Source organism: Carassius auratus, chromosome 18, assembly GCF_003368295.1.
Source record: "Carassius auratus strain Wakin chromosome 18, ASM336829v1, whole genome shotgun sequence".
NCBI classification, from domain to species: Eukaryota; Metazoa; Chordata; class Actinopteri; order Cypriniformes; family Cyprinidae; genus Carassius; species Carassius auratus.
The window spans coordinates 20393863-20421280 of record NC_039260.1 but is presented as its reverse complement, the minus strand read 5'-3'; the positions used below and the strand labels follow the sequence as shown (position 1 = coordinate 20421280).

General features: G+C 37.0%; 1 protein-coding gene across 1 annotated transcript in view; it reads right to left on the bottom strand.

The window, feature by feature from the left end:
* The window catches only part of LOC113118626 (CXADR-like membrane protein), an 80717-nt gene that overhangs the window by 8413 nt on the left and 44886 nt on the right, over positions 1 to 27418 (bottom strand). Inside the window, exons 2-5 of the mRNA XM_026287935.1 lie at positions 10314 to 10471; positions 5918 to 6113; positions 3073 to 3240; positions 1108 to 1230 (exon numbers count right to left, since the gene is read on the bottom strand). Coding sequence (XP_026143720.1) covers positions 1108 to 1230; positions 3073 to 3240; positions 5918 to 6113; positions 10314 to 10471 — 645 coding nt within the window. The remainder of the gene's footprint in view (positions 1 to 1107; positions 1231 to 3072; positions 3241 to 5917; positions 6114 to 10313; positions 10472 to 27418) is intronic.

Sequence of the window (27418 nt, the reverse complement as noted above, 5' to 3'; positions counted from 1 at the left end):
GTGTTAAGAAAGACTAGCACAAAGCCTAAGTGCAGTACAGTTGTCAAGTGTTTATATAACTCTCTTAATCTTTTCCTCTGGTGAGCATTAAATTCTTCTGCCTCTTCCAAAACTATTACACACAAACACTGAAGGATGGCTGTTTGAGCAACTGTTTGACTGATGACAAATAGCCCCACTCTGGCTTTCTTAAGATCCCAGTGCTCAATGAAAGTGTGTGTGTGTGTGTGTGTGTGTGATAGAGAGAGAGAGAGAGATTAATAAATTTTTTTGATTACAATATAAAATATTATTATTGTGCAGGCTACATAAATATAAAAATGCCTATGTGTCATAATGGATAGTCATTGCACGTATCAAAATAAGGCTATATATTTGCTCGTGTATGAGCAGCTCCGTTTCCTCTCTGAAGACGAGCGCAGTCTTTTTGCTTGCACCATGGCGGATTCACTATTTACACGGCAGAATTTGCAAGCGCAACGACTGAGCACATCTTCAGAGAGGAAACAGAGCTGCTCATGCACGATCAAATAGATAGCCTTATTCTGATACGTGCAATGACTATGCATTATGACACTGGCTCTTAAATGGAATGGGAGATGAGACTCTGATTAATTTATTGCATGTTATGCCCAAAACACATCCATAACTCGTTAAGAGAATAGGAACAACCTTTTTAGACCATGTGCCGATAGTATTTCCCATCATTAAACTAGAAAAAGTGAATTTGGACATGCCCTAAGTGCACCTGCACCTTGCGCTTTAGATCGTCAGCTTAGATCATTAAAATAGGCCCCATAATAATAATAAAAAAAAGTCACAATTATTCTGAGATAAAAAGTCATGATTACCTTTTAAAATAATTTTTAAAGATACAATTTAAATAAATGAACACAATAATATAAGCAGTGTTTTACAAAACATGATCCCCATAAGAAAAGGCAGCTCTCTGCAGTGTGGAAACAGCCTCCATCAATCACACTGAGGCTGTAGCTCCAAGCTCAAAGCCCCACCACCGACTGATCCGAGATCAGAGTATCATAACATCCACACTAATTACAGCCGTCTGCGGCTCGGGGCACAGGCTGACCTCAGAGCAGAACTCACATTGCATTGTGACCTCGATGATACAGTTCTCCTCTCCTACATCGTTGCTGGCGGTGCACTTGTAGACCCCGGAGCTGTCCTGCGTCAAGTTCCTCAAGGTCACGATCTCTGGGTTCTTCAGATCTGAAAATAGAAAGCAATTTATATTGCTGTATATATATATATATGAGCTGAAACTCAACTACTCAATCTAGCAAAGCAGTTAAGTGGACGCTTTGCCAATTCATCAATAAACTGGGACACAATGCTGATGAAGCAGGATTATGATATAAGTAACTCTTCAGTCCTGAAGCTACAAAACAGCATTAGCCGTGTTACCCGTCTTTTACTACTTCCTTTACCACACTACTTTACAAGCTCCAATCAAACAGAGTGTTTCAATCAGTGAGTGAAGTGAGAGCAAGCCCAGTGCAGTGAATAAAATAATGTTTGAGTGTGTCAAGCTGATTCATGGTTCTGCTGAACTCCAGCGGATGAGATGAACAGTAAATGTTTTCCTGTAGCCGGTGAGAAAGCACTCGTTTCCTGAGAACTGAGAGCCTCACGTGTGTTTTCAGCCGAGAAGCGTTTGTCAGCCGGAGCGATTCGAGACGCTGGGATCATTTACTCGTCCAGGATCTAACGCCTCCTCTTCATCCCTGCATCCCTGTCCCATAATTCCTCTCTCTCATCCACGGTCTGCTGTGAATTCTGGGGTGGTGGAGTGTTTATCAGCCAAAGAAAGCTGATTAGAGTGAGCAGGTGGTCATTGACGAGGCTGGTTAATTGTTGAGTTTGGGTGAAGGTCTGCAGCACTGATTGTAAAACAAAACGCGGCTCTGATGATCTGGTGTCAGCAGGAGAAATCAGCGCATTACTCTGTCCTATCTGCAAAGCCATGTTAAACTCGAATTTGTCTAGCTCTTGCACTTTTGCTGTTTTGTTTTCCCATCAGAACCCAATGAAACTGAATTCTAATGTAATAAATGTCAAAGGCTGTTGAACATCTTTTTTTTTTGCTGTATTTTATTATGTAGTTGAGACATTGTTTAGTCATTTTTAGCCTACCCAAGGTCCATATGAGCATTCTAGACGTAGGTGCTATTACCGAAATTTGTAAATCTAATTTCATTGTTTATCACAGTAAAAGCTTATTTCATAATATATTTCAGCTGGGAAACAATGGATAAAAAGTTGAAAAATTAAGAAATGTATACTTTATTCGGCAAGGATGCATTCAATTGATAAAAAGTGACTGTAAAATACTTTCTTTAAATGAAATAAATCCTTTAACAATTAAAATAACATTTAATTATTATTAACTCGATGCAATAAATAAATGTTAAACTGGAAAATAAATAAATTAATAAATCATAAAAACACAACAAAATGACAAAAAAAAATTTATAAAGTAAAAAAAAAAAAAAAAAACTAACATTAAAATAACAGTAATACAATTAGGCAAAAATGTATTAAACATTGAAATGTAATTAAAAACTATAATAGTATCTCCATCATACTAAAACTTCACTGATGACAATTAATTACTACATGCTCAGAAAATATAATATAATATATATTTTTTTTTTTCTAACAAAACATTTGAACAGCACTGAATCTACAAAATACGTTTAAAGGCATGTATGACTGAGTAGATTATACTTGTGCTTTCGATTGTACTGCATTTACCAATATACATAATACGCCAAAGCCCTAAAGCATAGAAGCTAATATCGATAGAGCTGTTGAGATCTCTTCTAATCTCATTGTTTGTTTGCCATGCAACATCTGCGATTCAGAGCGCACAGGTTTAACCTGCAACAATCAAAAAACTACTCGATGCATTTGCTAAAGTGTGTGAAGTTCACAGCATCAGATCTTCCGAGATTATTATTTGAGACAGTCAGCAGCAAGGAACTGTACAGAACAGAATAAATTATGATATGCTCGAGTCTCGCCTGCCAGGGTTTGGGGTGTTTGACTCACCGATGAGTGCGAGGGTAGGCAGTTTTCCCACGCTCTTGCCCTTATCCAGAACTCTCTCCCATTTGTAGTGAATAGGGTCGGATCCGTCTGAAGACTTACAGCTCAGTTTCACATCACTGCCCTCCAGAAGCCGGCCCTCCATCCAGCAGCGAGGTTTAGACGGCTTCACTGTGAACAAGAAAATATTAATGTCAAGTTTACTAATTAGTCATTTAATATTTATATCCAAAGCAGCTTACTATGGAATCTTAAATGCCGTTTTCATGGGCATTACACTGAACTTCAAGAACCACTTTGTGGCTGCGAACCAACTAGCATTTATTTACAGGTTATAAGTCAATAAGAGTCAGTTTTTTTTGTTTGTTCTGTTTTTGCTAGTCTGCTGTTTGTGTATATAATGTCAAACAATAGTTTGAGACGTTGATGCAGTACTTCAAAATTTCAGATGAAACTAAAGCCTGCAAACACAGCACACTGGCATTTTTGGAGGGAAATCAATTTCAAAGAGGCAATGAGTCTGAATTGTGAGATGTGGGGAGGCAGGGGTCAGTATTTGTCGTCCTGCACACTGTCTGCTTTGAACTCCCTGCTGACCTTACACAGCACATCAGAATCAACACAGAAGCCAAATCAAAGATCTCACTGCCTCACAACAGTTACCAAGTGACCTCAGACCAGCCCCGCTGGCATCCTGCTTACGGCAGCACTGCTCTAAACTGTTCTGGGGTCAGTTAGACAGGGCTGTCCAGAGGGATTTGTCTGGAGGCTGAATGGCAGTTAAGAGACAGCCTGTGGACCTCTGTGGCCCCTTTTGGCCCTACTGACCCTCCCAGTTCAGTATATATTTGTTTGTCTTGGGTCCACAGCATAAACATTATTTTATTTGCATGGACATTAAAATATAGAGGTTTTATAGTAAATATATCCTCAGATTTTTGTTCTAGCAGAGCAATTCTATTTATGAACAGGCAGATGCTTTAGCCACCTGAACGGAAACACTCCATATACTGCAGTGTATTTTAAGTTCTTGTTTAAATTCTAATATCATCACATATTTAATATTTTACTAGGCAATTTATCACATTTTACATTAAACCACAACTTAAAACACAACATACAGTATAAAACTAACTTTAACATATTATTATTTCAGTTCAACATTTTCATTTAGTTTAACTTTGTGTACTAAAATAACTAAAACAGAAATAACTATTAATAAAACATATGTAGATTATATATATATATATATATATATATATATATATATATATATATATATATATATATATATATATATATATATATATATATATATATATATATATATATAGAGTAATAATTATTATTTTTTTTAATTAATGCCCGTGAGACTTGTGTAATTTACTGGGGCTGGCTGCACCATAGTATTTATTGCACCTTACATACATACACATGTGAAACTAATTCCTAATTAAGTGTTGTATTTCAGTGGGAACTTAGTTTTACTAATAGTTATGTGGATAAACTGAAATTCACTCACAACTGATTGCATTTCAAGGCTGCTGTTTGATCACTGAAGGTAAATGTTATATCGTGTGACTACGCATTACTTACAGCCTACATTTAGCTGAATTCTGCCTTAAGAACCAATGTTGCAACCATTTAGTATTTTTGGGTCCAAATAATTAACCAACTGAGTTTGAGTGTGAGAAGTTTAATAATGTCTTGTAATCTTAATTTTATGTTGATACTTACTTTTCATGTGTTTCATGTCAAATTCTTTACACATTTTCAGTGTCAAGATCACCTGAGTGCATCCAAATCAGAGTTCATTCATAATTTTAGTCCAAGTGCAAGTAACCCAACTCTAGTTACTAAGCCTCTGGTTTGTCTATTCAAATGAAGAACTTAGGAACAACTGATGCAACCCTAACGTGATCATTTCCTGTCCGTTCTGAACTGCAAATTCCGATAAACTGGCAAAATACAGGTTGAAAACAACAATAATGTTAACACTAGTTCTCTGTAATGTGTTTATAGTGACGGAGAGGAAAGAGGAAGAAGAGCAGAGAGAGAGACAGGGAGTGGAGAAGGGGGATTATGGGAAGGCAGTATTGAGCTAATCTTCAGTGATATGTTAATAAATGAGAGAAACTCTGGGGTGGAGGCTGGATTTACATCAATCCATCCTCCCATTTCTTTCTCTCTTGCTTTCAACTTTTCGCCAATATCCTGTCCCTCTGTGGATAGCGTGCTTATCTGTTAATAAAATGACTTAGGAAATAAAATTGACATGATATACAACTTCAGACTTCTCGGCATACTTTAAGCTGCAAGTCCCTGAAAATAGGAACTATGCACCAAGAGCATATAATAGAGATGATGCTAAATAAAAAGAAACATGTTTTTTTCCAGTTCTTCTCTTGGCAGAGAGCTGTGGTGTCAGAGATACTGCACTTGAATGACGGCTTGGAAACCCTGCGGTCTAATAATGGAAACCAGACATAGCAAAATATCAAATCATAAGAAGCTCATCTGAACCTCATTTGGGAAGACAGTAAACTGTTTTGCTAGAAAGAGGAGAAATCACATAAGCTCCTAATTCTGTCTCTTCTGTTTTTAAGAGATAGAGCTCAATCAATGTTCCCTCATCCCACCATTTCAAATTAACATCCTCTCCATTTACCGTCCAAAGTGAAGCAAACATCACCAGAGCTGATGTCTGGCCAGTGAATGCAACCAATCATATTTCTAGATTACGTCAATAATTGGCAAATTTTGTAATCTGAATGATCAAATCGAATCACAGCGAGGCTGGCTGATTGAGGAAACAACTGGACACTGATTCCGGGAAGATGAGTCTTACCCAGCACAATGAGGTTGACTTGGCTCCAGTGGTATTTGCCGCCAGTCTTGACCTTACAGTGGTATTCTCCAGAGTCGGTCAGCTGCAGATCACTGATCAGGAGAGAGGCATCTCCATTCAGGTAGTCGCCCGCAAAGGACAGACGACTGGCATGGTTGTCGTTAGTGTAGACCTCGTTGTTGAAGAATGTGATGATCTGACATGAGAGAGACAGAACTTTCGTATAAATATAGATGAAATAAATCAGTGTAATCAGACAAATACAATAGCCTGAGCTGGATACAAATACACCTAGTAAAAAAAGATGCATTGATTGCTGATAAAAACATTGATCCCTCCACAGAGTTCCAGTGGAAAAACTGTAAAAAAAACAAATGATTAAATCCATCACAACCTTATTTTCATTCATGTCAATTGACATATGACTATATCTAATCTGATTAAGGTCTATAATGAAAGCAAAAATCATTGACTAGTAGTACAGTAGGAAAGCATACTAAACTATTAACCCTAATTATGAAACTGTGGCTCGTCGTTTGGCATTTGTGATAGAGGTACATATATAATACTTAAGGAAAGGGGCATTATTAGTTCATCAGACTTATGATTTGTGGTTTAATAGACAAACAAACAACAACAAAAAACACTAGAAACCTGAATATCATAGAAACCTGGGGTGGGTTTTGCCTTCAGCCAACAAGCAACCACCCCAAAAAAAATAAAACATGCTAAAAATCATGCTAAAATCACTTAATACACCTCAGAAATGTATATCAACTCATTGATAGCAACCTCAAACACCATAGCAATGACCTAACAGCACTTGCAGCCACATATCAAAAAGCTAAACTAAACAGATCAAACCTAAAACTCAACTATCTAATGACCTAGCAACTGTAGTGACCACATATCAACATTCAGAACACTCAGAATGCATAAGAAACACACAAAATCGTCTAATCAAAACCCCCTAAAACCCACGCAGAATGCACAAACTGCACCACTGCAACATGCTGAAAACACTGAAAACACATCACAAACTCATAGTAATTTTTGTAATGTGTTTACATAATCCAGATTACCTGTAATCAGTTCTTTACAGTTATTTACTAAGATTGTCAAAGTCAAAGTCAAAAAGTCAAGTCAAAGTCAACTTGATCTGGAGTTTTCACAGAAGTATTCACAGACCTGCTAACCGTTTTAATACAGCAGACTGCTTACATACTGTGGCCCATAGAAACAGCCACTAATGAGGCATCTATATCTATGGTAATGCTCTAATGGCCATTTCTCACAGCAAAACAGCATTGGAACTTTGCACTGGAAAGCACTCTAATTGTCCACAGAAAATTTACAAAATTGGTTGTTTCTTTATTTTTTATCCGATTGCTACTTTGCAACAACTTCTAATATAAGAACCTCTACCTGTAACGACTGCCATGTGTTGTGCACAAACACAGCTGCCAGCACACACATTCACACACAGTTTGACGGTGACAGCCTCCTGAATGCCTGGGGTAAAGGACTAAACACTGATGCCACTACACATCAGCAGACCTGCGGTTGGGTCCACCTGCCAGAGCCGTCTGCGATTGCTGCTCGACACACACACACACACACACACACACACACACACACTAAAGCATGACAGACAAGAGAAATCTCTGATCCGCTTCTTGTTTGCATTTCTGGCAAAACATTTGTAATTCTTATTGTATGCATTCCCTATCATTGACAGTCATAACATGATGCTCTTTGTCATATTTATTTATGTAGATTACAAACGACAGCAGAATAATCTTCTCTAGCATAATCTTATTGAACACAAGTAGCATCTGAGTTATGGGTTATGGCTTCCTATCTAAACTTTCATTTCAGGCTTTTTTCAGGTCAACATCATTGACTTTACATATAGTTTTACATTTTAATCACTTAATAACAATATTACTGTTTTTACTGTCTGTTTGACCAAATAAATGGACCTTTGGTGAGTAGAGATCTACTTTAGAATAGGCCTTCAGTGGAAAATATGGTGTAGTTAAGGCATACCAGCAGGGGTTAACCGGGACACATTAACCATATAAACCTTGACCCATTGCCATTAACAACAATGTTCTTGAGAAGAAAAAGACCTTAGAGTCTACTACACTTTACTGTAGTACCATCACCAAGCTGTATTTACATGTTGACAAGCCGAACACTTCTAGTTACACAGGCTGGTTTAACAGTGGGTCAAAGGAATGACTTATTTATTATGCCAAGGGCTCGGTTTGATTCCTAATCAAATTTTCAGACATTTGATTTTAATTAATGGCATCTCAAATGATCTCCTCCGTTAAATATTACATGTCATGGGCAACCCATCCCAGAGGCTTCAAAGACTCTGATGTGAGTTTCTTTTTAGGCCTTTCTGTCTTTTGAAATGAAATCTCAGCTGATTACGAACAGATCTGCATTGACATTCAAACAAAGAAAAATATCTCTAGCTTTTATGTGGGGGAATAAAAAGCCTTATCGCAATAAGATAATTAAATTAATCTGAAAGTATATCGCCTGACTGGCACATATTGACTTCCCCCTGTTGAATTATGGTGCTCTGATACATAACGGACACCTAAACTCAAAGCTGTGTTCAAACAATGTTCGTTTCACAGTGAAAGATTCTCACTTCAGGCAGATAAGACAAAGCCCTTATCTGAATGTGTTTATGCGAGAGCGAGAGAGAAGAGAGATGGGTGAAACGTCTGTTATGTGTACTGATACAGATGGGTATGTATTTCAAAGAGAGATGATGTATTTCAAAAAGCTGATTCAGACCTGTGATAGGACGGTAGATGCACTTTGCTCACAAACCTCAGACTGTGAAACCATGAAGGCAGCCATTGTGACTGCAGTATCATTGAGAGAGACGACGGTTAAAACTAGGTGGTTGCTATGGTGTTTTGGGTGGTTGTTAGGTTGTTCTGAGAGATTCCCACATGATAGTACTGACAAACTGAATCATATCTTTGTAATAAAGGGGTGACTTTTAATTTGCTCAGTTTTTTGAGGACTAACATAATTGTGAAAGTTACTGGTGCACTGAGAACAATATATGTACAGCGTTTCATACATTTACACACATTCATGTATGATATATGCAGTTTGTGGTATGCAAGTAAACTTGGGACCTAATAATAATATCTCCATTTGTTTTGTTGTTGTCAAAATGTGCATATTTTGCTAATAAAGGAAGAAGACATTACAAAAAAAAAAATAAAACAAATAAAGCAGATTAGTTGAACGGTAGTCCTACAACTTGCCAAAAAAGGTTACAGAATTTTTTTTTTGGTCTCACTTAATTTCAATAGTCCACTTTAGACATCCTCTAAATATACGTAACTTTGCCACTACTGTATGTCTACTACATTCAATTTGAACTGCGTTAACAGTCATTTTTAGTAGACTTTTAGGTTAGGGTTAGTTGAATAAGATATGTACTTGCAAATTTATTTGTAATAAGTCGAATGTCTGTTGAGGACCATCAAAATAAATAGTTCAATGTCTTAAAGCTGCAGTCGGTAACTTTTGTCGCTCTAGCAGTTAATAAACAGAACTGCTTGCGTCTTGCGGAAGAACATCGTAGCCGGAACTACTTCTCTCTGTTTATGTCTATGAAGAATCACAAAGGTACTGGGTTACTCCGCCGCGGTACCCCCGAAGCAATCTAAAATAGTCCGAATATAAACACTTATTATAGGTGCACCCTAGTGATTCAGGACAGGCTAAAAACACGGTTTGGAAAATGGATTCATGGTGTACTCGCTTATTATATACATTTTTCTACATTTTGAACAGAAACAAAGTTACGCATTTCAGCTCTGATTGGTTGTTTCTTAACGGGAGCGATGCATTTCTACAAATGACAATAGGACACTGGGAGGAGCCAGAGGAGCTTGATTTTTTTTTTTACAGATTATCTATAATGAGAGGTTTAACACATCTGTAAAAAATATATTTTTACAAAAGTTACCTACTGCAGCTTTACGTGAGATATCCAAATAACATTTTTTTTTTTTTTTTTGACAATTTGTTCAACACAACATTATCTTGAACAAACTACATACTGTAGCAAGTAATTTGTCTGGAAATTTTCTCCAGGATGCTGGGAATAAAACGTCAACATTCACAAATTCTAAATAAATTCACTGGTTTGTATCTGAAAGGCTAAAATCGCCTCACAAGCACATATTTAGACCATTTAATGTGATTGGAAGGAGATCAGAAGGATCGATGCAAAAACAAAACTCATGTCCAGAAAACAAAATCTAAGTGAAACTGAAATAAAATAAACAAGAGACAATGAGTGAAGACAAGACAAGATTTGAGAGGACATAAAAAGCTAAGTATCTCTCACCACACGTTGTTTAACATTGGGTTTCTGCAGGAGCCATTCGATGTCCAGTGTTTGTCCATTTGACTGCCAGAACTGGTGATGACAAGGCAATGTGGCATTGTCTCCGACAACCCGCTTCATCTCGGTCTGAGCCCCGGCCGAGAGTAAAGTCAACAGCACTGTAGAGAAAGACGCACACACAACATGTCACACAACAATGGTATAAATCATGAAATTTTAATCACGTAGCACCTGCACTAAACTTTAAAATATAGTGTTAAGAAAAACAACCATGAGATCAAAACATATTTTCTGAAACAACTATGACATTTTAGCTGGCTTCTATAAGTCTTTGAGCTCTTTTATTGTGATTTTCACTATTGTGTTTACCAGGACTTCCACCCGGATGCTGCGCATTACAAGTTTTTATGCTATACCCGGTGAACGACCAAGCAAATTGACCATCAGAAAAGGCAAACAAATGGAGGTGGTTATGTGATGCAAACATCAAAATTAATTTGTTTACAAATATTGCACTATGGTAAAAGTATTTTGTGGTTGTAAAATAGCATTGTGCAAGAAACCACACAAAATAAATCTTTATTAATGAATAATCTGCCCCATGATCATAATTCATGTGAAAAGGTATAACAGTTAGTTGTATTTTACTACTTTTAGTGTTGATTTCAAACTGGAAACTGCAGTGAATTGTATGTATAGGTTTTTGGAGTTTTAAAAATGTAGGTAGAGGGATCTATTTCAATGACAATTTGTTGTTTGTCTATGAAGATTAATTCAGGCATGCTATTCTAATGAAACAATGAGTGGCTAATTGCACCATGCTAATCAGCCAAACCTTATTCTCTTAAACTTTTAGTTCTGCTGATGTAATTAAGGCCTTTGGGCAGAGAAAAATTATCTCAAACAATAATATTGTATCCCATTATGATCCAGTCAAATCCTGGTGGATAAAAAGTCTCTTTTTCACAATTTCTCACTGAATGTTTCACATGGGAATACAATTCAGAAGCTACGTGTTGTGAATGCCATTTCATGTTGTTCATGCTGTACTAAACATTTTTTACAGGTGCAATTTTTGACAAAAAAGTTCTACTACAAGACTGAAATTATCATTCAGCCTAACAAAACACAATGCAGCAGCACGTAAAACACTTTTTACAATTTTGGGTAACACTTTAAAATACTGTATATAATAATGATTGAAGAACAGGTAATTATTCATTAACACTTTACTCACTACTGTCAAATACTATGATTTGTTAACTAATCAGTATTTAATACAATTTTATGATTGTGTTAAGTAACGGTGAGCTAATCAATAACTAATGTATTCTGTCATACTTCCTGAAAAACGACTATTAATTATTTAATAGTAAAGGTTCAAGAAAAATAGCTATGAAATAACTACTAATGAACAGTTATACACAAATACACTGAATTTTGACCCTTTCATATAAATGTTATTAGTAGTAGTAGTGGTAGTATGAAAATGCAATATTAATACATGCAATAATTTTTATAGAGGTTTTGCCTCTGCAGTGAATTGTTTTGTGAGTGAACCTGAAACAGTAGGCCTATTCTAAAGTGAAATTATAGTGAACCCATTAGTAATTAATAAAGAATTATCAGAAAATTCCACAGGAATTATTTAGAACCTGAAACAGTATTCTAAAGTGAACCTATTAATACATAATAATAGCTACATAATTTTGACTCATCAAAACATCAAATCAAACTTACACTCTAAAAAAACCTAAAAGTAATCATAAACTTTACAAGACAACTTGTTTACAATCTTTATTTCAGACGAGAACATTAGGTATGACTGAATATATTAGTTATTGATTAACTAAATGTTAACACAATCATAAAATTGTATTAAATACTGATTAATTAATACATCTTCCTCAGTAGTTAACAGTAGTGAGTTATGTGTTAATGAATAATCACCTTTTAGTTCTTTAATAATTCCTTATTACTTATGCAGTTAGTAAAAAACAGTATTCTAAAGTGTTACCTAAATTTGGAAGGTTAGCAAAGTCCCAAAATCCCAGATTTTCATTTACAAATGCACCGTAAAATGGCAAGTCCGCATCAAGCACGCTATTTCAGACAGGGCCTCTTTGAACCCAGAGTCCTTTCTGCCACAGGGATCCTGGCTAATTTACTGGAGGCTGCTGGACATTGCCGGAGGCTTGAGTAGCATTACAGACAGGCGTCGTGGGGATTTGCAGACTAGTTAGGTCCCATGAGGGAAGAAAAGGATGAGATGCACAATTTCTTCCACCTGGTGAGAGGAGCTTGCAATACAAACAATACAGCATACTCACAGCTTCACCAGTCTTATACGTGCAAAACCAACAGATATTTATGGAGCTCTGGCATTAGCATAAAATTACACTTAATCTGCTGTCAAATATTGCAAATAGCTGCAGACTCTTCACATATGCAACTGTTGCTAAAACGATGCCAGCATACACATACGTCCTGCTTCTGTAAATATTATGACATTTCCTCATTTTAGCTCTTCAACCCACGGGAATAGGGAAGGGAATGAGCTTGGAATTGACGGATGTGCCATTTTAAATGTGTTTTGTCTGGCTGTGCTCATTTGGCAATCATCATGTCACGTTAAGAATGCATGCACCACGTGTCGCTGGCAAAGCACGGCTCATGATTAGTTGACTGACATGCATGAGTGACTGTCCTCAACCACCTGTGCCAAAACACCGCTCCTACTGCGTCATGATACAGAGTCAACGGGCTGTAATGCATCTTTATGGTTCCTGGAGTCCACCGGGGAATGTGGCCAGGTGACCGAGACACGTCTTCACAATAGAAAGCTGCAAATGTATACTCAGAACGTTCTCAGAGCTGAGATCTAACTGTAATGCACATACTCAATGCTATTGCTTACGATTTTTTTTTTCGTCTGCTGTTCAAACAAACATTTCTGGAGCCTTTTAACGTAAAGCCAAATATACACCAGTATATAGATTTCCAGAGCCATGGTCTAACGGTTAGCTTTGAGGTTCCATACATTGTGCTTTAATGCTAATGCTAAAACAGATGACATGAGTCTGACACTTTTGTCTCCATTTTAGATGTTCTAACAAACATTTCTGGAGCTTGTTGTCAAAATGCTATTTCAAGAACTCCTCAGTAGATTGTTTTTTAAAGATGTGGATAGTGCTTTAAGTGGCACAAAATAGGTGCCTGTACTCTATTATAGCCTCTATATATATACTATATTGAAAGGTGTTTTATATACAGCAGTCAACAGACGACCTTATAAAAAATAATACATCCTTTTATTAGTTTGTGGATTTTCTTGAGCTAGAAAGTGCTACTGAACATAGATAAAATGTGCAAAAGGATTTTGAAAAAATACCTGTAGAAAGAGCTACTGCATTACTTCATTAGTTTGCATCTGACCTGCAGTGATATCTTTTAGTGTTCTTTTAGTACTCAGAGTCTGAAGCCAGGAGAGCATATTAAGTGTTGTTCAGTGTATTTGTATTTTTGCCGAGCCGAGTGTGCGCATTTCACACACCCTCTCCAGCTACGTTGAGTTGTTGACACTGACAATGGCATATGCGCTTTTCATTTTTTAAACTTAAGGGTGTATGGGTAATGTAGTCTCTGCTCTCGGTGGGACGAATTAGGAAGCATTGTGAAGGGCATTCTGAAAAGCGGCAGCGCAGGCAAAGGATTAAAACCTCTATTAAAACAGATGTGCAAATGAGCGTACCGGTACACTAAAAGTACGTTTTGGGCGCATGGAGAGGGTACTGAGTACCGGTGCGTACCGGACCACTTAAAGCACTGGATGTGGATAACAGTTAGCACATGAACTCCAAAGCTTTAATGCTAATGTTAATATGAATGACTAGAGTCTGATGCTTTGTCAGGATGTTCAAACCATTTTTTTTATTTATTTTTTTTTGTCAAAATTGAAAGCAACCTTTTAGTAAATTATTTTTCAGACCTGTCTACCAATTAGCATATGAGCTCCGATCCACTCAGCTTTAATGCTAGAGCAAATGTTCATGACTTGAATTTGATACTTTTGTTAGCATTTATGATTGTCCAATGCTGGGATCCTTTTGTCGCAGCATAACGCTAGTCATGGATGCGTCCCTCATCGGTTGGGAAGCAGTCATGAGTGGCCACTCGGCCTGCTGTCTGTGAAGGGTTGCCATCTCATGTGGCACATCTACAGCCTGGAGATGCTGGCCATATTTCTAACATTGAAACACTTTCTCCCAGACCTAAGAGATGTGCTGGTGCACACCGACAACACAATAGTGGTCTCTTACTGTACATCGACCACTAGGGAGATCAGTGTTTTCGCTTCCTTTAAAGGCTGGCGCAACAGACTCTTGTGTCGTCTCAGGGGAAACTCCTCTTGCTGAGAGCAGTTCACATCCCTGGCCATCTCAATATGGGAGCAGACATCCTGATCAGGCATGGTCTGAGGCCTGGGGAATGGAGGCTTTACCCCGAGACTGTTTGGCCAGGCACAGATGGACCTGTTTGCAACTCAGGAGACATCGCATTTTCCTCTGACACATCCAGCTCCTCTCTGACTGCTATGGTACAAACTTGGCTGAGGCTGTAGTTTGAATGCCTTTCCCCCAATCACTCTGCTCCTGGGAGGTCTGGAGAAAGTATCCATCTTGAAGGTTTCTCTGAAGGCCCTAGCTGCCTACCACACCCCTCTCAGTGGTCTGTCTTTTGGGAGAGACCCACTTGTCCTCTGTCCAGAGAAGCTTATGCTAAGTGTTGGATCCGGATGCTATTCCATAGCTTTGAGTCTGCTGATCTCCCCTCTCCCTTGTGGGTTAAAACTTACTTCTCCAGAAGTTGGCCTTTAGGATGCTGTGAGATGTCCACCTACTCACTTTGTCAGGTTCTTACCTGCATTCTGTGCCTCTCCTGGTTCCCTTTCTCTCGCTTTAGCTGTGCTCTTCCAAAATAGGCAAGCATTAGTAAGTCTGGTGGTGTGGGCATACTTGTTCCCATAGCGTTTCGACGCAGCTAAAGTTCCTGAAGGGGAACATCTCTAGGTTATGCATGTAACTATGGTTCCCAGAGGGAAGGAGATGCTGTGTCTCATTGCCATACTTCCAGCATCCCTCAGAGTGCTTCCTTCATTTCCCATAAGCTGCCGGTGTATCCACCTCAAATGCTTTCATGCTTCCTGGTCGCTATGACACACCGTCTGTGACGTCTCACCCATTCATTGGACTGATTACACATGATATTCAGAGAATGTTCACGCTGAAGGTAATACCCAAAGCGTTTCGCACAGCATCTTATTCCCTCAGGGAACCATGGTTACATGCATAACCTTTTTTTTTTTTGGTTAAGATTCAATAGCAATAGCTTTGTGGTTAGTGTGTGGACATATACATTGTAACTGTGCTCACAGCGACCAGAGATCGATTCCGATCTTGATGTCCTATGGTGATCCTGCTCCCTTCTCTCTACCCAATATTTTCTTGTCATCTCTCCACTATCCTATCTGAAGAATAAACACTTGATGTTTATCAGATCTGGCCACATTTTTAACACACATGCTCAGAAAGCCTTGATGCTGATATGAGTGGCTTCGAGTCTGGCAAATGATATTTTCTCATCTTCTTGTTCATCTATAAATAAAAGTGTATGGTTCATCTATTTCACAGCATATTGCACCTACACACATTATCCTTCAAACAGTAAGAACTTAATTAGCATAATGTGGAAATGCTGATATATATGTAGCACCTCCACACATTGTGAGGTTTAATGAGATAACCCAGATGAGATCAGCATGGGGCTCTTCAGGGTACATCTAGAAGTCATTCTCATTTAGGGTGAATATCAACTCTATAGTCTCAAAGGGCTCAATAGGCTGCAGGCAGTGAGAAGAAATAGAGAAATGAATGTGCTGCTATAGCTCTTTGTCTCAGCGCATGGACTGCCAAACTAAAACAATGAGTCAGCAAGAAAGCAGCATGGAGCTCCCCTGCAGTCAGCCCTGCTCATTTTTTTTAATGCATTGCTTGCATCCTTCATCATCTGGTGAGATCTCCATAGTCAGGTGTGTGTGTGTGTGTGTGTGTGAGTGAGAGAGACAGAGACAGAGAGAGAGAGAGAGAGAGAGAGAGAGAGAGAGAGAGAGAGAGAGAGAGAGAGAGTCTTGTGTTAAACTTTGAAGTTTAGTTGATTTAACAAAAACAAAAAAATGTTATAAAAAATATATAAAATTCCAAGTGTTTGTGAAAGTGACATTGAAAAGTTAAGAAATGCTGAATTATTTGCACTTGATTGTAATGAGCTATTTCCTCACTGTCAGAATGCATCAACTTCTATATATTAAATGCTTCATCAAAGCTTTCTCTAGAGACTTACAGAAAACATGACAGGTGTTGGTTTATTTATTTTTTTTATTCGGCAGTGAGGCTGGTAGCAGGACGACTCAACCTCCGCAGACAGTTTTTAATGTTTTTCAGACGATAACTACTCAAGATTTTGCTTTAGTATAATTTTCGGGACAATTAGGGCCAGATTCAGGATTTGGGACAACAGTTTAGATTTCGGGACTGTCCATAATTTTTGCGGGACGTCTGGTCACCCTACCAGAAAGACGTAATGCATTACTTCATTAGCTTGTGTCTGACCTGCAGAGATATCATTCAGGCTTGGTGGGATGTCAACCAACGAGTCATCTGAGTCTAACCGTGATGTTTAAGTACTTACAGTCTGAATCCAGAAGAGCACATTACATATTGTTCATTGTATTTGTATTTTAACCGAACCGAGTGTGGGCATTTCACACATCTTCTCCGGCCACGTTGAGTTGTTGACACTAATAGTGGCAAAAGTGATATATATATATATATATATATATATATATATATATATATATATATATATATATATATATATATATATAGATAGATAGATAGATAGATAGATAGATAGATAGATAGATAGATAGGAGTGTGTATGACTTGATTAAGTCTCTTGGGACATTCCTAATGGCTTAGCTCTGCACTGATAAATCTGAGTTAGAAATGTGTGATTAAATCTCTGCTATAACCACCGGTCCTGTCCTCTTTGTACATCCAGACCTAGAGATGAGCGCTGTGTCTCTATGCTCAGACCTCAGACTTAATATTTCTTTAGAAACTTTCTAGCTCAGCTTGCTGAGTCATTCCTTGTCTGCTACTGGTTACAGCACTGCTTCACACGTTGGGTTGCTTTATAGTTCAGTTGAGGCTGAAAAGAAGAGTGAAATGATGATGAATTTGGAAATTGTGCTTTTCAAGTACACATTTGATGCATGCTTTCTTCTTTTTCTATTTTACTCTATTTAAAGCAAAATGGGCTGAGAAAAGGGTTTGTGCAAACTTTAAGCTTATTCTCAGTTTATGTGTACATCATATTTCTACCTGCAACATTTATGGTGTGGAAGTCAAATAACATGTATCAAGTGGTTTGTTGAAGGTCTGATGTGAGTGAAAGAGTTTTCAGGGAGAGTACAGTCAATTCCTGGTCTATTTTGCTTCTCTTTCCACTTCTGCTGCATGTGTTTAAATCGTCAATTCACTGCATTCAACTGCCCTTTAGACTGAACTACATCTTTAGAAAGGAAAAAATGGAAATGAAATGGCTATATGAGAGAGAAAGTTCTGTGAAAATGCCCTAGGGGGAGTTGTGCTCCAGTAAATTCACACTCAATAGAAAGCATCTCATGTGTTAGTCACAACACTGCACCAACCAATACTTCAAACCTCCCTTAAACATCCTTAAACTCCTTAAGCCCTCAACCCTGCAAATCTAATGTATGACCACATCCAGCCCTGGATTACATTCAGAGCACAAAGGCAGCGAAGGAGATTCCCAACTAGCCAAAACAATGACTGCTAATAAGCAATAATCTCATAATTCAATCTGCAGGCCAAGCCAACACATCAGCTTCTAAACTCAGTCCAGCAGCACAAAACAATCCCTCTTTAACCCACATATGATAAGAATTGAACTGTCCTTGTGAACTTGCACAAAAGCAGATCAGGGTTGCGGTTGCATGTCTGATTTTCCTTTGTCCAGCGTAAGTCTCTCTACATTAGCAATGGTCTAAACTCAAAACCTTTGACATCTAAGAGTCTTACTTTAAGAACAAGATCAAGAAGAGCTAAGACGTCCTAATGCTATTCGTCTTGTTATCCATGATCTCACACGAGCTCTCTGACTGTGGGAGATAATTGCTAGGATGTTAAGAAAAACTGAACACTGAAACAGACTTCCTGATTAATTTAAGGGAATAATCAATAACTGCCGTTAACTAACAGGCTGTTAAGCAAGGCATGTTCTACCTTTACAGCATGCACTAAACATCTGTACTAATCACACACACACACACACACACACATATATATACAGGAGTCAACATTGGAAGTGGATCAAAACCTGTGGACTAGGGAATGAGCTTTGCATTGTTAACAATGTAGGCTACAGTACATCTACAGAACACATGAAACTCTTTATTTCAAAAGAGCAAGAACCGTCCTTTTGCTCATGGGCCCTTTAAAAGCTGCTGAACTCTGTTTAAACACTCACAGACCCCTGATGCTGCTTCGCCCCGTCTTACATCTCAACTGAACTCAATTCAATTCATTTATGAAAATAAATTCATGGGCTCTGCTGACATACAGCACACATCATCTGATTCTCTCTGACACATGATAATATACCGTCGCAGATGAGAAGACACAGAAATATTCAGGCCTCTGGGGCGGCAGAGCTCTACAGCGCTTCAAGACAGGTGCCAGAATTAACAGACGAAACAGCATTTTTTCACCTGGAAGCTTGGCTGGATATGTTTGAGAGTTTATGAGGTGAGAAAAAGAGTACAGCAACAACAATACAACTAATATATGTGTGCATCCATCTGTGTGAGGGAAACCAATATAATGTTATGTTAGCCCGACTATAAACTCTATTTATAAATAATTCTGGAAAAAAAGTCAGAATTGTGAGAAAAAATAAAGCATCTATTTATTTATTTATTTATTTATTTTTTGTTCTGTGGCAGAAATGGACTTCCATGTAAAAGTGTCAAATTAATAATAACAACAACAATAATAATAATAATAATAATAATAATAATAATAGTATATTTTATAATAACTATAAAACAACCTTTTTTGTGAATTAAATCACATTTAAATTAAGTCTTAATTACCTTTTCTTTCATGGGGGAAATTTGCTTCTGTACAACATAAAATAATAATAATAAAAATATAGTAATAATAAAAATAATGATCAAAATAACAAAATAAATAAAGAAATAAAATGCAATTACATTTAGGCTTGTATGTTTAATTATTCACTTATTAACTCATTAATTTGTTCATTTATAATAATAATAATACCTTAAACAAATAAATAATCCTCTTTATGAATTTCATAATAAATAAATTTACTCTATTCCAAATAGACAAATACATTTATAATTATTCAGATCATTTTGAATGGCGCATGATAGCTCGGTCACACTTGAATGTGTCGGACTGACAGAAAGTCACACAAACAGACTTTCCATCTGCTGTTTTGAAGACTCACAACTTGTTCCTCAGTGAGATCATCTGTAGCCTTCATCTGTTCGGAAGTTTACTAGCTTCCAACATCATTATTCCCAGTTTTTAAAATACACATTGCAAGTTCTCTACCAGCTCCACCAGCAGGCACACCCTTAATCAAAACCATTTCATCAGCCAAACGTCTGCCATGTTTAACACACACACACACACACACACACACACACACACTACACATGCTACTTCTGACTGGACTGCTGTTCCTTCAGACTAAAGACAGTGCTTTGATGGGATAATGTAGCGTAATCCTCTTCATGTCATGGGTGGTCACCGTAACTTCAGCGGGTCCGTCTCATTTACACTGCAGTTAAACCAGCACAGCTCGTCCTTGACAAACGCCTGCGGGGGTCGTGATAGCTGTAATGCTAACAGTGAAGGATGTGAATAATGGACTTCAGCAGGGTGACTGGACGTTTACACTGGTTGCTAAAAAAAAATAACTAAAATATGTTTTAGCTGTTTGGTCCACAGTTTAAAATGAAAATGAAGTCTCCTCAGTGCTATTACTTTGCAACCTCTTGTAATAATGTTGAATTAAAAGTGTTCATGTATGGTGTCAAGTGTTTTTGGTGCTATTTTATGATAGTAATACTATGACAGAAATGTATAAAGAAATTTGTGGAAGCGCATAAAAAAAAATAACCCAGTGGCTATCTTTGGTAAAGCACCTGATCAAAATCTCACAGAATCCAGATGTTTGTGATATCAACATCAAATTTGGAACATAACTTGGTTAGACACATGGTTTTGATTTTATAGCCATTTAGATTTCAAAATATTTAGGAAAAATATGTATATATAAAAATATGTAACTTAAACTGCCCATATAATTGGTTATGAAAGGGTAATATTTTGGTTTTGGGAGTCCCCATCAACAATTCTTATGATATTCTTATAACATGCATTTATTTTTACCTTATTTGCTCAATGACTCCCAAACAATTCGCTCAGCGATTGATATTTTTCCAAACCCCTCCTTTGTGTGATGCTAATCTGTGGTGATTGTTCCAATTGGTTGATTAAATTCCCATTTCATCTTGCCTGTAATGTCTGATAAAGCACCTTTTGTGAGTGCGGTGCTGCTTTGTGTACAGCATTACTGGGGAAACAGCTATTTTTACAGCTCCAAATGTGGCACCCAGTGGCAAAGAATGAATATGCATTTTAATTCAGACCAACGTGAAAAACAAGTATTCCCGGGTCTACGCTTGCAACAAGTGGCCAGGCAATACGCTAATGTTTCATGATGATGTCAACATGAAACAGCTTGGAATTATTATTATTATTATTTTTAAACGACTTGTTTAAATGATTCAGAGTCGATTCTTTCTTTTGAGAAACAATAACTTTATACACGGTGCATTTTCAGATTTAAAACTTTGCAGGATGTTTTTATTCACTGAGAGCTGTGTTACACACTGCATGAAAAGTTATTTTCAAAAATCCATAATGGGGCACTTTAAACCTTTAATCTAACTTCAATCTTAAACTTAAACTTTAATCTCAGCGGCACAAATCTCCTGCTTTTCTTAAAAAGAGAACAAACTTACATTTATGTTCAAAAAGGAGGTTATACATTTCAGATATATTTTTATTTTAGAAGGAGTTCTCATGCATGGAGCCAGTCCTGACTAATGAACTAACAAAGAAGGCATCGAAACGTCTAAATCATATCGCAGTTATACCTAAATAATGGAAAAATTATAAGAAGTCTGATCTAGATCAGATTGAAATGTGTCTTGATGTCATAACAATAACTTCACATGCTTGCTGTTGCTCCAATCCTCTCAAGATATATCAAGTTTTATATGTCATCTACCCTGACTGAAGTCACTTGCTTTTATAAGCCTTCATGACAAACACACTCAAAACCGCTAATAGAGGCTTTCTGCACTGGAACTTTCTATAGACCTCATCTGTTTCCCATTAAAACGCAAAAAAAAAAAAAATTTTTGCCTTAACACATTAAATTCACATTCAATCACTCTCATTGATTAAATACAGAAATACCCAAATATTCCAATACATAATATCTGGATTTAATCAGTATCTAGGAAACCGTGTTTTTACTGCAATGAGTCCAATAGAGTCTGTCCCCTCTGGAATGCTGCTGGATCATGGAAAACCTGGCCATGTGCTCCAAATTCACGTCACACGGGACGCTCTGTGCACTAGAAGAGACAATGAGTGTTACTCACACAACACTCCCAGAAACACCGTCAGATTTCCCATCATGCTTTGGCACACTCTGCGTTTGTAAACCAAAAACACGCTCATGACAAAATGGAAAAGGGTAGAGGACATTTGAAGCTCAATGCTCACACCCACGTCCCAGGCGCTGAACACCCTGCCCACGGTCTGACGCTTCACTCAAAGCCGGTTAGACGTTTCTGGAATGGATGTTCGGCATTTACATTTTAATTATGCCTATGAATCTTTGAGTGTTCTGTCACACTCTGAGACTAATCGCTGGATGCCTTTAGGACAGAAAAGCCTTGAAACAAATGGCTGCCAAATAATGGCTGGTCAACACCGAGTTGTTTAACAGAATTGAAAGCCGTAGTGTGTCATTTCTGCACCACTAGTGGCACCAAACCAAACTCTGAGGATGATGACTAAAAATATTATTTCTAACCACACCGTTTAAACACACCCCACCTTTTTCACTTCCCGAAAATATAACAGTGTTTCCAAAACTCTGCTTCCACTCCAGACTACTTAAATCTGTCCAAAATAGCGGTCATATCCCTTGTGAAAGAAAAGTGCACTTAATTGTATTGTTCAAATTGTATTGAACAAATGTTCACTTTAAAATCTGGAAGTGTAATATTAATTAAATAAAAGGCCACTTAATTGCATTAGAAGGCAGACTAAGTTTCTAAACAGGTTTAAGTGGACTTTTAAAAAGTGCACTGTGCAATAACATCAAATTAAAAGTTGAAAGTACAGTTATATCATGTTTTAATGATCTTAATGTCAAAATTGTCATGATTTAAAGAAGTGCACTCATTAGCTTTGTTTCCATCACAGTGTTTTTTATGCACATTTTGAAGTATCTCATCAGAAATGAGTGATGGAAAAGCAAAATTTCGAAGAAACAAAACAAACAAACAAAAAAACTTTATTTGCAAAAGAGTTTTCATGTTGGGTTGAGGTGGTTTTTGATTTGTGTGAAAAAGGGTTAATGCAAATAACAGGAGATGGAACGCATTTTCCATGTGCATAACAAATTCCTGTGATTTTGTGCTATGAGGTGGCATAACCTGACTAACTAGTCGACCAATCTTGACTTGTTTCGTATGTGAAAATGATTACATTCAGTAGCTTCTCCTGGTTTTCTTTGTGACATTAAGTGCCAGTTTATCAGGAAGTGACAATTTTGTTCCCCTTTGACACACTGGATGGAAACGGTGCTTATTCTAAAATGCTTTATGCAATATTCCAGTTTTGCACATAAGTTAAATTCGCAACTTTAGAAACCCAGCCATTGATGTGTTGACTAACATACTAAAGCACATGTAAAATCAATGTATTTAAACTAAAGTAAATATATTTTAAACATTAAATTGTAAATTCATCATCACAAATGTTCAATTCAACTATATTTAAATATATGACATAGAAGTCATATTAGAGTTGTTTCTCAATTGATTTGACACATATCTCTAAACTCAGGTCACTGTTCTCAAAACAGTTAACACAGTGATCAACAGATTGTACTTTTTCATTAATTTAATTAAAAAAAAATACAAATCATGCAAATAGTTTTCTCCAAACAATGTGCACAAAGGTCTCAAATAATTTCACAATAGTTAATACTTGTTACGTTTATGGACCTTCTGTGCCTTTATTTGGTCACTTTCCTTTTCTTGTTTTGTTTAATTGATTAGTCCCCACCTGTCTCCAGTTCCCTCATCACCTCCTGAGTGTTTAAATACCCGGTCTGTTCAGTTCTCCCTCGTCCGTGATTAATGTATTGTAGATGTGGAAATGTGTCAATGAATGTTAATGCTGAATGTAACCTAGTATATTGTCTGTATTCTCCTTCGTCGTCAGTAAACTCCTCATTTGTTCCAGATATTCCTCTTGCACTTTGTTTTACGTTTAGCACTACCATAGTTTGTAACAATACTACAGTACCAACCAATATTTTAAACTATCTGAAAAATGTTACACAAATCACAAACTTTTATGTACCATTTCTCCAAACATAATAAACCAAACTCTGTAATTGGCCCATTTATTTTAATTCGATTAATTATGGAGAAAAATAACTCGTTAAAATTATTAACGCATTGATGCACACTTCCCAGATCTGCTCTATGTGGATCATCTGCCATTTCATACAGTCGATTGATGACTAATATGAGGCAGAGCAACAACTTACTGTGTGATAGAGCCTAGAGAATATCCCTAAAATTCAGGCATCAGCCATTTGAACAAATCGAATGAATGAATGAATGACATTTCTGTCATCATTTACTCACATGGTCCAAAGAAGTAGGCTATATATAATACATTTGATCAAACAGAACATTTCTTGCTGAACCTACTCTTGTTTGATACTTTACACACTGACTTTAAATGATCTTTTGGGAGTAATTTCTCCAAATTTGATGTGCTGTGATGTCACCACATCATGTAATTAATTAGATTAAAGATTTTAATTGCTCACCAGCCGTAAAAATAATACAACACATGAAAAGCTTTCAGAGGAAGCATATGTTTACTTAACTATCATTCAGATATCTATATAAATATGTGTGTAGGTCAGGATAAATAAAGCTTTGTCTAAATCCTTGCGTCTGTCTAAATGGAAAGCTTATTTTCGGTAAGCGCCGCATCCCTTTCATCTCCTGACGGTGACAAAACAGGCTCTTTTCTTCAGGATATCTAGACACTTTTGTTTTCTGTAAAGCTTTCACCTAAGGATGACAGTCTGTTATTTTCATTGGCAGACGTTTCGTTTCGTGAAAATGAAAAGGAAATATCCATTACTTGATGAAGTGAAGCACTACAGTAGTTTTTCCATTTCTCACTCCTGCCGTGTTTCTCTCTCACACACTCAGACATGTCTGTCCCTGCAAAGTTCAGCTTTATTCCTGACCGTGACATCCAAACAGATGGTCTGGCCTCAGAGGAGGACAATGACTGAGGGGAAGAGAGAGAAACTCACCTGGACTTTACTTGTCAGCCAGAATACCGTTTGGCAGGGCCAGAAAACTGGTCAAGTGTAAAAGACAAAAGGAATCTGCATTTACAGACTTTGAAAGGGAAATTTAAATTTATTTCATACTCATAAGAAAGAAAAAAAAAAAAAAAAAGATCTCAGTTGTTTCTGTCTCTTATATTGCAAACTGATATTTTGATAATGTGATATTTTAATTTATTATCATAATCATAAACACATCGATGTGTAAAGCAAATAGTTCTACCATTTACTGCACTTTGTTATTCTTCTACTTATCTAACTACAGCAGCTAATGGATTGTCAACATCTGACTTCCACTTGCAAATATATGCAAAGATATGTTTTTGACTCATATTTTGAATTAGCTTTTATTTGACAAATTTCATTTTAATTTTAGTTATATTTTTAATCATTTTATCATTTGCTTTTGCCATTTTATTTATCTTTTTATATCACTATTTAAACTAATTCATTTTTATATCACTTTCAATTATAGTATAGATTAAAATTTTCCAGTTAGCAATTCTCTTGCAATAACAATATACATAGAATTTTATTATTTTTTTTTTATTACTTTGTGAACTTTTGTGGTGGCTTTTTTGAGCTAAAAGGCCCAAATTGCAAATAGATTCCATTATATTGAAAAATGTGTCAATGTCAAATATAAGTCTTTGTCATTTTAGTAGAATGAATAGGAGACTATTGGTGCAACTAGTGGTAAATAAACAGGAGACTTCTCTCTCTCTTTTTTAATCCCCCAGATTAATCTGACAAATGTTTCCTCTAGAGTTTCAACAATCCAAAACTGTTCTGTGAGTTTCTCAGAGAACTCAAGTCTGAGAACTTGCAGTGACCTCAAAGATTTCTCATAAAGCCAAATGATCCGAGCTCTGCTATCCTCATTCATATTACTCCACGTCAACACTTGCCTTCTTTGCGTCTATATTTATACATTTTTTTACAATCTCTGAACCATAAAAATCTCCTCTGTGTAAGTTCAAATCTGGCTGCAATATCATAATAAAGTTTTGCTGTCAAGAAAGATGGAAGGTGGCCTCTCAGTTCCCTGACTAAAAAGTGCAAGCACTGTATGCGGCACAAAAAAAAAAAAAAAAAAAAAAAAAAAATCACTACTGAACACCTCTCAACTTTTTTCATGACTTCAGCAGAATTCCTCACAAAACGGATTCATTACCCGGCACAGAAAACACTCAAACCACTGACACAGGCCGTTCTGTTTCCATCTTCCACCTGACGTTTAAGCGTTCCACCTGATCTGACACACCAGAATAAGGTACACCCCTCATTTTTTATTGATGGCATCTAATCTCCATTTCTAGCTGTCGCGTCTGATCCTGTCGCACATTGTAGGAGCTGAATTTCAGCAGTGACCTCCCTGGATCGATACTTAATAAGCTTTTGTGCACTCGGCCCATTTTGCAGCAATCTGCAATTTTTTTTTATTGATTTATTTATTTATTTTTATGTCCATTATGGGAAATCCAGCTGACTATAGGTGAATGAAGTGGAGTTACAGAATGTATCTGCATCTCACAGCTATTGGTTGATGGACGGCCTGTAACTGCAGCAGGCCGATGCGAATGTGAAATACTATCATCCTCGCCACTCTCGCCTGTTATTATGAGCAGCTCAATACTCTGGAGGATTTAAAAATAAGCCTCTAGCACTGTGTTCATGGCTCATAAACAATTAAATAATAAATAAATAAATAAAAAACAGGTAAATGTTTGAAAATAAAAACTAATGGACAGTAAGCCCCATTATTCTCATCTGATTGAGTCTAGGGCTGGGAAATATATCTTGCATGTTTGCATTGCTGTATACTCATGATGATTTTGCTGATTGCGGAAAATTAAGATACTTTGGAAATGTTGCTTTGATTTGAATGCAATTTATTTGTTTATTATGTTTCTTAGAAAAAAAGAAAAAAAACCTCCTAAAAATATATAATTTTTAAGATATTTAAAGGTACAGGTTGAAGGACCTGCCACGAGAGGGCGCACTATCAAAACAATAACAATCGCGTGGCTTGATGACGCTAAGAAGAAGCGTGGAATTATGGGATTTGTTGTCTTCTACCCAACCGCTGACGGCGAGTTAATGCGAGTTTAACGATTTGCGCGAATAGATTACATACAAAGTCAATGCAAAGACGCGATCAGACTGTGGATCAGACGCGATGCCCCGCATTTGCCGTGTATGCTCCATAATACTAATCTTGTTGATCGTTATAATAGCATACG